Raw genomic sequence first — 12,200 nt, forward strand, 5'->3', positions numbered from 1 at the left:
GGTGTGAGTGGGGCATCCCTAGCAGTCCCACCAAAGGGACACCCCTGGCAATGAGAGAGCAGTGAGGGGCGGGAGGCGGGGGTCAGACATGGGTTGGAACCTGGCTCAGCTAGAACTCGGCCTGGCCCAGGTCATCACCTCCCTACCCACCAGCTTCCCGTGCATAGATAGCACTGGCTGGCAATGGGGGCTATTCATTCATATCAGCATCCACGATGATGGTATCAAGCTATTTAGAACCTCTGCCCTTGACTGGCTGTCCTCTTTCCTCTGCCCTAATTCCAAAGACACTTTCCATGTGGTCTTAATAGAGGGCATGAATGGTGTGTCATTGTTTTCAACCAACAATGACAACACACAGATTTAACAGCTCGAGACACAGTCTGAGGATGTGTGATGGGATGGGAAGTAACCTGGTACCCCCGCAAAGATAGGCCCTTAGGGGCGACTTGGTGACCAAAGAAGAGGAACCAAAACACCTGCCTTTATAGAGCTTGTATTCAGTGAGGGAGTAAGAGAAACAAAATAAGTAAAGATATGTAATATATTAAAAGGTGGTAACTGCTCCAAATAAGAATGAAGTGAAGAAAAGCAATAGAGACTGGCGGGGAAGAGGTGTCCAGATAAGGCATCACTGAGAGGGTACCATTCCTGAAAAGACCCGAGGAAGGGAGGGAGTGTGTCACCTGAGCACTTGGGAAGGACGGAGCGGGTAGAGGCAAACCAGGATGGAAGACTCTGACAACGGAGCAGCGAGCAGGTCCCAGGAGGGGCAGGGAGTTCCAGGCAGCCTGAACAGCACATGCTTGTTGGTGGCTGGAAGTAGGAGGAAGTGGGATCTGGGAGCACCCAGGGCTGTGGGAGCCCACATAAAGCCTTAGTTTTTTTCCTTGGAGTGAGATGAAAGCCACTGGAGAGTTCTGGGCAGAGGAGTGACAGAATCTGATGAGCTGAGAGCAGAAGGTAGGAGCAGAAGCAGAGATGGAGAGATGCTTAGGAAGCTACACAACAGTGCAGGAGACAGAGAATGGCCTCAGACCAGACCCACGCATCATTGTCCAGCAAACCTCCATGAAATGCTTTTGTCATATGGTGGCTTTGAAGGTCCTCTCATGCATTTCATTCAGAACTTGACAAGTGACTGTTATGCTCTGGGTGCTGGAAATATGCATGTGGTTGAGACAGTCTCTGGGCTCAAAGGCTCAGCCTAGTAAGAGAGTCCGACAAAATTACAGAATAGTACAAAATAGATGTCCAAACAGGATGCAAAGGCCACTGAGAGGAGAGAGAGAAGTAACTCTGGGGAAAGGAAGAGGGGTAAGGGTAGCAATCAGAAAAGGCTTCCAGTGAATAGGGACTTTTGGGCTGGGTTTTGTAGGCTAAATAGGAGTTAGTGGCTTATCATAAACATGGTGCTTTGCAAATAATTGGTGCTCGATAAAAAGCTGTTGAAATGCATTGAATAGTTTTGGCATCCTGAGGCTTGGAGACTAGAAGTAGAAAAGGGTAACATTCCAACCAAGAGAAGAGACATAAACAGTAATTTTAACGAGCCCACATAAAGCACAGGACATATGTATTCCTAACAATTATTTCAACCAGTCACCAAATTTCCCTAAATTTGCCTGACTATGAAATTTTCTTGCAGTAACTGTAAGATTTATTAATCAACAAATTTTGAGAAAAATTAATGTTCTGGACCAATGAACGCAACATATGGTGAAAAAGGATGTTGCCTTTGTAACAAAGCCTAGGTAGAAACAGCATGTAGAAAATGTTATTCACCAAATATCGAAAGCGCTAGAGAAGACTGAGGTTGGGGCAGGAGTGTGGCTGTTCCCTAGGAGAGAAGCGCTATGTGGAGGGGCTGCCTTGTCCCTCTCTCTGGGTTGTATGTGATAGGATCTTGTCCATGAGCCCTCTACTCCCAGAGTGGAGATCTGGCCACACCACTGAGTTACTATGTCTATGACATATCAGGTGCAAATAGGTTTCTGTGGAAACAGACATTGCCTGGAAGGAAGAAGATAGGATCTAATGGAAGTAAGGTCATGAATTTGCAAAAAAAAAAAAGGGGGGGTGGGTAGGTAGGTTCAAGGTCAGGGAATTAGAGTTGGGGCTAAGTTCAAGCCAGCTATGTGAAGGGTAAGGGAAACATGTGTTATTTATGTTATAGCTGGGAAATCCAGGGTCAAGCACAGAAAAAGTGTCCAATACACCGTGACTGACTGGATTAAACACAGTTCAGTTGCCTGCTGCTACCCATCATTTTCAGCCTGTGCTGTCCTCAGAAGGGGTGAACTCTGTCCACTGGTGGCCTCTGAGGCTGATTCCCAGCACTGGATATGAATTTGTGTTTCCAGGGGGCAAGACATAAGGTGGCTGTGGTGATTAATCTCTATGATGATCTTTCTAGATCAACAAGCCAACAAGATCATTCTGGAAAGAGTTAGGCTAAACCCCCCACATTCCATATCTTTTACCACTAGGAGTCCACTGGGAGAAACAAAAGCAAACATCCACATGCATGCAAATGTTCAAGGCAGAACTCATTGCCTCACAGTAGCCAAAAGGTGGAAATAACCCAAATGTCCATCAACCGAAGAATGGGTAAATAAACTGCAGTCTATCCATACACTGGAATACTATTCAGCAATGACAAAGGAAAGAAGTATTGACACAAGCTACCATGTGCATGAACTTCATAAACATTATGCTGAGAAATCCCCAGAGAAGGAAAATCTACAGAGACAGAACACAGCTCAGTGCTTTTTTGCGGCTGGGGGAGCAAGATAGGATTGACTGCATATAGGCACAAAAGAGCTTTTGGGGGTGATGGAAATGTTATAAAACTAGTTGTGGCAGTAATTACACAATTCTATCAATTTACTAAAAAAATTTGCTGAATTGTACACTTACATGGAGTGAATTTTAGAGTTTGTAAATTATACCTCAATGAAGCTGTTTTAAAAAACACAGCCTATCAGACACAACCTAGAATAGATTTACAAGGAGATCCTGCTGAATAGCATTGAGAACTATGTCTAGATACTCATGTTGCAACAGAAGAAAGGGTGGGGGAAAAACTGTAATTACAATGTATACATGTAAGGATAACCTGACCCCCTTGCTGTACAGTGGGAAAATAAAAAAACAAACAAACAAACAAACAACAACAAAAAAAACACAGCCCAGTTAGTTTCTCTGCTCCTGCAGCGGCAAGTAGTTAAGGCTTTCAGAGGACCTACTCTGTGCCAGGTACTGTTCTTAGCCTTAAGCATGTAGTCATCTATTGATTCCTCCACCAGCTATGGGATAGGTAGCAATATCCCCATTGCCCAGAAAAGGAAACCACACAGAGAGGTCACAGAGAGAGAGGGGGCAGAGCCAGGATGTGAAGCTGGCTGCCGGACACCAGGGTCCCGAGCATCAGCATTACCCACCCAGCATCTCTGGGTTCAGGAATGGCTGAGCCGACAGGGGCCACTGATTTTTCAAAACAGTACAGCGGCTGCCAAGCTTCCCCCCGATTCCTCTCCCTCGTTCCCTGCAATGTGGCACTTCCACCCTTCCCCCTCCTCTGGACTATCCAGATTCTCTACCAGGCTTGTCCTTGCATCTCGAACAGGCCTCCACGGAGTTCAGGATGGGCCCTGGAGAGCCAGAGTCCCCAGGAGCTGAAGCTGATTCCACTACAGCTCTGGGAGTTAACTCCTCTTCCCTCCACATCTCCAGAGTGCTTTTCACATCAATTACACAGTTCTTGGCAAAATCATCTGAGCACAAGCATCCTGTATAGTATTGAAAGGTCTTTACAGGAAGTAGAAAACAGGGTTGAAGAACCTATGTATGGTTTTCAGATACCAATCTGAACATCATCATTCCTCCAAAAGAACCTGCTCCACTCTCTGGCCTGGGGCAAATACCAGTGTCTTTCCCACAAAATGCATAATGAGAACCTCAACAGGCCTAAACACACTCAGGTTATGACTCAGGTCGTTATCTTAGATTGTAAGAGATTTTCTCCTTGGGCCCAACTCCGGATGCTGGAGAGAAAGCCTCTTTGAGAGAGACGATATAAGAGGGCGTGCAATGCAAATCAACGATTTGGTGTGGGGGGGAGGGGCATTAAGGGGAAAATCGGGTGGTTTCCCTAAAGCCAGGATTCTTTCCTACTGGGCGCTGCCCAGGCTGGTGGGGTAGATTTCCTGCTGTCAATCGCTCAGAGTGTACACTGAAGCCTGGGGTTTCTCAATTGCTGTCAATTGGCTTCCTCTGGCTCCTGCTGCCTGGGGCGAGCATGGTAGACAACCTTGAAAGGGTTCTGGGATAAAAGCTTCCTTATTCCCTCAGCAGATCACACAGAGGACTCTGAAGGCACAGATCAGCCTAATTAGGGCTGTGGTGTGCCTGCAGTTTAAGAGACAGGAAGCGTGTGCTGCCACCACCCCTTGGAGCTTGAGGCTTTCCTGTTCATACCAGAAACAGCCTCTCTCCTGGCACTGCTCTTTGAAGATTATTCTTTTAGCTGCAAAAATAACGAACACCCCAAGCTCTAAAATAATAGAGCCTGAAGCTAATCGTTGGAGGCAAAAGACTGAGTCTGTGAACCCATAGGGTCTTGGTTTCCTTATTTCCCTCTGGAGTTTGGGGAACATTATGGCTTTGAGAAACCCTCCATAGAGGCCTGGGGTAAACTCAGATAGGCCCCTTTATTGCTCATTTATCAGCACTGAGAGAAGGCTGGATAAGAAATGTGCCACGGGGGAGTTCCCGTTGTGGCGCAGTGGTTAACGAATCCGACTAGGAACCATGAGGTTGCGGGTTCGGTCCCTGCCCTTGCTCAGTGGGTTAAGGATCCGGTGTTGCCGTGAGCTGTGGTGTAGGTCGCAGACGCGGCTCGGATCCCACATTGCTGTGGCTCTGGCGTAGGCCGGTGGCTACAGCTCCGATTCGACCCCTAGCCTGGGAACCTCCATATGCCGTGGGAGCGGCCCAAGAAATGGCAAAAAGACAAAAAGACCAAAAAAAAAAAAAAAAAAAAAAAAAGAAATGTGCCAAACATAAGATTCCTAGGGTGACTTTTCTAAAACTAATTTGGGAGTTCCTGTTGTGGCTCAGCAGGTTATGAACCAGACTAGTATCCATGAAGATGCAGGTTCAATTCCTGGCCTTGTTCAGTGGGTTAAGGATCCAGCATTGCTGTGAGCTTCGGTGTAGGTCGCAGATGTAGCCTAGATTCTGCGTTGCTGTGGCTGTGATGTAGGCTGGCAGCTGCAGCTCTGATTCAACCCCCAGCCTGGGAACTTCCATATACCGTGGGTGCAAAACAAACAGACAAAGCAAACAAACCAAAAAACCCCACCCAATCTGACAGCATTTCTGCCTCAGTGCTGGCTTAGAACCTCTCTTTAGCCTCCTCCTGATTTTAGCATCAAATCTGAATTCTTCAGCAGAGCCTCGGCATCTTTTCCCAGTGTGGCTCTTCCTCCAATCCCATCTCTCCATCATCTTTCCTTTCCATCGTAGCTAAACTTCCAATAATTCACCACCATTTCTCTGTTTCCCTCCAGGTTTTTGCATCTTGACCGCTCTGTACCCCCACTTTGCCTTCGAGCCTCATGTCCTGCAAAATGCTTCCCTACAGACTCTCCCTTCCCTCCCTGGAGCCCAAGTTACGTGATTCCCAAAGCATCTGGGGTGGTCGTTAGGATGGGCCATAACGCATGGCAGCAGAATTGCCTGTGGACTTGACCAGCTCCTCTGGGAACCTTGAAGCTACCTGAGGACAGGCACTCAACCTCGGACCATCTTCTTCCCCAACACCCAGCACAGTCTGCAGCCCCTTCCAGCTGACAAATATTTGTAGAGCAGATGTATGAAAAACAAGAGCAGGGGAAAAAGAAATCCCTGGATTTCTATGCACCATAGAGCTCTGCATAAAACAATCTAGACCCAGGAGGGAGTGTGAAAGGGCAGGTTCACGAGCATGTTCTCCAGAAGCCAATGTTCGCAGCATGCCTTCCACATCAGAAGGACCAAGGTGAGCCTCCTGGTCCCTGGCACTCAAGTGCCTTCTCATTCACGTACTGACTCTTCAGCTTTGGTGTACCTACTCCGCCTCGGGCAGGGGGCTAGGCACTGGCATAGACAGGGCAACAAGCAGGATGTGGCCCTGCATCACGGGGCCTTTGCCAAGGTCTACTTGGGGAACGGAACCGTTATGTCTGAAAGGAAACCAAGATTCCCAGAGACCAGGGAACGTGAGAACTTCTAAGGACTGGCTGGGATTCAAGAGTCTTAGAGAAGAAAGAAAGCCTTCAACTAAATGTGATAAAGAGTCTTCTGTACGTGGCAGTGAGTAACTGTTTTTCCTGAGCGGAAGTGGAGATGGGAAAGGAGGAAGTGGGTTCTGGAAGCAGCTGGAGGGGTCCTGGTCAGAGTTCAGCTTCCGGGGAGGGTTGTAAAACCTGGAATGTGTTAAATCCCATGGGCAGGAGAAGCCCAGCAGCTCCGTCTGCACCTTCAGGAAGAACCAGAAGCTCCTTGAGGACAAAGAAATGGGAAGAAGAGCTCTGGGCCAATTGCCCTCACCTGAGGCCCCAGCAACACTGCTGGCCTGGGCTCAGACCAAACCAGCTTCAAACCCTGATTCCCTGTGACCGAGCCTCCATCCCCGTTATCCAGAGAATGGGGTGATGATTGCCCCTTCCCAGGGTTACTGTGAAGATAAATGAGCTAGTGCACCAGAACATGCTGCCATAAAGTCTGCTGTACGTAAAGGGCTGCTGGAGCTAGGATGATGCTAATGGCATGCTTAAGTTGGGGGTCATATAAAGAGTGAGACAGTGATTTAAATGCTCAGCTCTTGGGGGTAAGGTCTGGTGAGTAATCTTGTAAAATATGTTATATAATAATGCACAAGAATATTACACAATTATGTATAATGTATCAAATCATCAACAGAGGTAGTCTGTCTTTATCTGCATTAATGCTGAGCACCACGTGTCGGCCCTGTTCTAAGCACTGCATGTGCATCAGCTCATTTGCTCCTCACATCAGCTTCTATCATAATCTTCATTTTAAAGGGGAAGAAACTAACACGTCCAAGTCACACAACTAGGAAGTCCTGGCAGTGGGGCTGGGACCAGGGAGCTGGATACACTGCTGTCCCTCTTGCCGGTAACAAAAATTCAGAACATCAGACATGGCTCCCCGAAGCCTCTGTCCCGCAGCTGTACTCAGGGTTGTCTGCTGCTCACCAGAGTCTGTGGCCTCAAATCTTTCCTTTGAAAACTGCCTTGGCCTATAATCTGCGCCGACTTCCACTTCCAACACGCCATTTCTGCTTTCAGCGTTTAGAGTCCTCATCCCCTACTGTGTCAAGATCCCTTGATCGTCCCAAGATGCTCTGTCTGCTTTGCCCTTTTAGAAGGGCCCCTTATTTCTGGCATCTGGTCAAGGAGTTCATATCCCCCGGCCCACGGGGGTTCTCAGCCTGCCTATTTCTAGTTCTGTGTTGCTTTTGAAGCCTAAGAAATTAAAATGTTACCAAATGGTGACAATGACACTTTTGGCCTTTACATCTATGAGGACAAGGCATAGTTTCCCAACTCTGCTGGGGGTGGAGGGACCCTGAGAACCCTTTCCTGCTTTGGAAGTGAAGCTTTCATCTGTTTTATATACTTGGGTTTTATGTAAAGTTTCATTTGAAAAGGGGTCGGTCCTATTTTAAAAATGTTTGAAAGACTATGAAAGAGTCCTAACATATTTAGAGTCACTGAACATCTGGAGCCGTGTCTCTGGCCCCCTCTGCACCCAAGTCTGTGTGAGGCCCCTAGAGCCACAGGGCACAGGTCTGTGGGGGAAGGACATTTTTATCTTGACCTTTCAGACCCTCCCTTAAGTATCCATTTGTCCTTCCACCATCATAGAGAACATTCTTAGCCCAAGGACAGACTGATGCCTTTGGGTGACCATGACAGTTCATACTTTAGAATTTCAAGAAGCCCTGACCTCACTTGTGGAGTTCTCCAAAGCAGGGCAATAACCACAGAAACATGGTGAGCTCTTCGCTGTTCGCCAGAGTCCTCTGGGGTAATGGGAAGCCGGACACGGCAGGACGGGGGCCTTCTGAGGAGCCTTACCTGCTTCTCGATGAAGGCGTTGATTCTCTGGAGCATCCCCTCACATGTGAATTCATACGGCATGTACGGTTCAATCTGCAGAAGCACAAAAAGGCATCAGGAAAGAGGACGATGCAGCACACTTAACCAGACTCCGCTGACTTGCCCACACTCAGGTGCCAAAACCTGAAGGCAGCCGGCCTTGTGAGGGGCTGAGACTATGAACCTGGAAGTCAGCAGACCTGGCTTTACAACCTCGCTCTGCTCCTTATCAGTTGTGGGACCCTGAGCAAATTACCTCACATCTCTTGAGCCTCAGGTTCTTCACGCATAAAATGGTGATAAGAAAAACCCACACCTCTTGGAAGCTGTGGTGAAGACGACAGAGGAGAAAAGCAAAGTGCTTAGTCCAGTGTCTAACACATGGTAGGCATTCAGTAAAATGTGGGGGAGTGTCCCTAGTTAGAGTGTAAGCTCCATGGGGCAGGGGCTATATGGCTGTTGGGTTGTCTGCCTCCTGGTGCTGAGCATCCTGGCACATGCTGGAACCACAAACATCTGGTGAGTCATGCATGCTCCCTGACCTGAAAATGAGAGGCTTAAGGACCCATGACAGTGACAAAAGCTTTATTTTGTATTAATAGGTAAGCCTGTACCCCAAGAATTCATGGTGCAAAAACAGAGTGGTTAAGGATCACAGGGAATTCAGCTAGCGGGTCCTAGGTGGCTAGGAGGTCAGGGCCAACTTCCGCTCATGCTGGGCTTTTAAGGCCAGCTGTGATTCCAGTAAGCCAAGACTGAAGAGGGCCACGATGGGGAAGATGTTCCAAGTGGAGCCAACGGTGGGAGACTAGACAGGAAAGAAGGACAGAGGGGGAGAGAACTAGGATTATGGCAGCTGGTGAGACAGCTCACCAGATTATCACAAAAGCCTTGCAATTTCGCCTCTGAGGAGCCTAGACTTCATTTGAGGGTAGCAAGAAATATAGAAGGTGCTTCACTGGAGTGAGGGAGGCAGTTTAATCAATACCCAGGCAGGGGGTGGGGGTGGGGGGAAAGTGGGCTGGTGCTCTGCAATGCCTGTGCCAGCACTGAGACCTATGTCTTAGGGGCAGCCAGCTTGCATTACCAATCTGAAATGGAAATTTCCTGAGGGAGAAAACCAGCAGCAAGACAGCTTGTTAGAGCTTCAGAGAGCCCAAGAACATTTGTCATAACATTCACCATCTCCCTCTTAAGTCTATACCTGCCTGTCTCAAATTCACAGGGTGGAGACCTGGACAGCCGTGATTTGAAGTCTGCTGAAAATCAGACAACTGACAAAGAAGACACCCCTCTGAGGGCAGCCAAGCAGTTGGTCTCCAGGCCTCCTCTCCTGTTTCCTGTGTCTGTTGATTCACATTCCATTTGACACCTTCTTCAACCATGATTGCTAATTTCATAACACATCCTCAAATGAATAATTAGATGACACATCACAGAGGCTGTACCTCAGCCATCCCTGCCCACATTCATCCAGACAGAGCCAAAAGAGGCTGAGCTGTAAGTACTGTAGTATCAGGGCAGGACCATGTTGCTTGAACCGAGGTCCTTTTGCTCCTAGATATTCACCCCAGAAGAGCTCAAAATACTTTCACTGACTTACATACTCCAGTCCTGCATCTTCTCATCTCAAGCTTTTCACTTGCTGTGCCTTCTCTAACCCACAGTCCTATATACCAAAGGTAGAATTTTTCTTTTCTTTCAAGGAATATTTATTGACTTAATCCATGGGTGATTCCAGGAGCTTTCTCTAATTGACCTAGACATGTGTTTCCTTCCATATCTATGTGGAAAGATAAGAAGGAACAAAACTACCACCAACAAAAAGACCAACAACAGAGGATTTGGCATACTGGGATCATTGATAAGGAGATACGTAGAATTTCTAGAGTGAGACAAACATTGGTGGCCATCTATCACGCAATCATCAGATCCAGTTACGTGGTGGGAAGCATACTGAATACTTAATGGTCATTCCTACAACATATTTCAAACGGCATCCATTAGAAATGAAAGGGAATTAACTCAAAGGGCTCATACAACAAATATAGAAAAATGGCTCTTCCTGTGTTCTTCTACTGACCAACCCCAGTAGAACCAAAGGGATACTGACTCGCTAATTGCTTTGTGTCCAATGCACTGTTTTAAAAGATAAGGAGCCAATTTTCCTATACAAGAAAAGAAAAAAAAAAAATTGTATTCTTAAGCCACCACTGCCAGGGAGTTCTATGAGCCATCCTGGTGTGGACGGTGCTGTGTGTGGGAAAGCTCTACAGACCCTGGCTTTAGGAATAACGAGTAGTGGATACCTCTGATATTGGAGTTACTACACAGATTGTATGTGTGTGTGTGTGTGTGTGTGTGTGTGAGAGAGAGAGAGAGAGAGAGAGAGAGAGAGAGTTTTATGCATGACAATCCTCAGGAACAAGTGAAGGCCTCTTTGAGGCTGAAATGAAAGGGAATGTTGAAATCACGCCAGTCACTGAGAATCCCAAGTGGGGCTGGTTGTGGAGAAGCGGGGGGAGTGTGCTTGGTCATCCTGCTTCATGGAAAAGGACTGTTGCTTATCCCTTCTGGTGGGATTTCCTGTCTCCTCTAGCATCACTCAGCATTCCAAGTCGAGAGGGAACAGCTCTCGGAATTCAGTCAACCCCTTTATGGTCCCACGTGACAGGTGGTTTGGTGTCGTTCAATGAAAAATGGTCTTAGAAGGCACCAGAAGACCAGGGATTGAATCCTTCCTCCTCCATCTACTAGAGTTTTAAGTCAGCTACTTCATGTAGTTTCTCTTGATGACTTCAAATGTCATTCCCATGCTCAAAACTACCCATCATGCTTAGAATAAAATCCAGAATCCCTATCATGGCTTATTATTATTGTTTTTTTCTTTTTAGGGTCGCACTTGTGGCATATGTTAAGTTTCCAGGCTAGGGGTTGAATCAGAGCTGCAGCTGGCAGCCTACACCACAGCCACAGCAATGTGGAGTCCAAGCCATGTCTGAGACCTATGCCACAGCTCACAACAAAGCCAGATCCTTAACCCACTGAGTGGGACCAGGGATCGAACCTGCATCCTCATGGATACTAGTTGGGTTCATTACTGCTGAGCCACGATGGGGACTCCCCTTATTGTGGCTTAAAGGCCCTATGCATCCTGGCTCCTGCAGACCCTTTTATGGTCCCCATTATTTCTCCTGAGAAGTTAGTGGCCTTTCATATTGTTATTCTCCTGAATCTAATATATTTTTCTCTGGCAGCTTTCAAGATTATTTTCCCTATCTTTTATTTTTGGTGGTTTGGCTATGATGCATCCGAGTGTGTTTTTCTCCATATATACCCTGCATGGGCTTCACCGAGATCTTAGGATCCGTAGATTGTTATCATTCATTATATGGTTCATTAATTTCAGAAAATTCTTAGCCAATATCTTTCCACAGCTATTTCTTCTGGCCATCCTCTCCTCTGAGATTCCAATTACACATAAGCTAGGCCACCTGATATCATTCCACAGATCTTATATGCTCATTTTTAATCTTGTTCTTTGCTCTCTAATTTCAATAATTCCTATTAACAAGTCTTTAACTTCACTGATTATTTTCCTGTACTGTGTAGATTCTGCTGATAAGCCCACAGAAAGAGTTCATTTTTGATATTGTACTTCTCAGTTCTAGCATTTTTTCATTTGGCTTCTTAAAAAAAAAGCGCCCGTCTCTCTCCTGAAATCCCTCATCTGTTCACATGTTGTCCACATTTTTCATGAAAACTTTTAATATATTTAGCTTAGCATTTTAAAGTCACTGTCTGATAATTCCAACATCTGGGCTATCTCTGAGCCTGGCTTTATTGATGTCCTCTTTCAATAGGGTTCATGCTTTCTTGCTTTTTTGAGTGTCATGTAATTTTTTTTTCCCTTTTCCTTCCCTCTCTCTCTCTCTCCTTTCTTTTTAGGGCTACACCTGAGGCTTATGGAAGTTCTCAGGCTAGGGATCAAATTACAGCTGCAGCTGCTGGCCTATACCACAACCACAGCCA

The 12,200-nt window shown here is 46.7% G+C and overlaps 1 protein-coding gene across 10 annotated transcripts in view; it reads right to left on the reverse strand.

Annotated features, from left to right (window-relative positions):
• Nucleotides 1–12,200, reverse strand: part of MGAT5 (alpha-1,6-mannosylglycoprotein 6-beta-N-acetylglucosaminyltransferase) — a 372,876-nt gene that overhangs the window by 12,501 nt on the left and 348,175 nt on the right. For all 10 annotated transcript variants that reach the window (XM_021075187.2, XM_021075189.2, XM_021075184.2 and 7 more), the window contains one exon: nucleotides 8,148–8,222. In XM_021075187.2, the coding sequence (XP_020930846.1) occupies nucleotides 8,148–8,222 (75 nt within the window). The remainder of the gene's footprint in view (nucleotides 1–8,147; nucleotides 8,223–12,200) is intronic.

The sequence above is a fragment of the Sus scrofa genome, chromosome 15 (assembly GCF_054392235.1).
Source record: "Sus scrofa isolate SSC_HxYL_T2T_F1_AM1 chromosome 15, Sscrofa_HxYL_maternal_Yorkshire_Landrace_v2.0, whole genome shotgun sequence".
NCBI lineage: Eukaryota > Metazoa > Chordata > Mammalia > Artiodactyla > Suidae > Sus > Sus scrofa.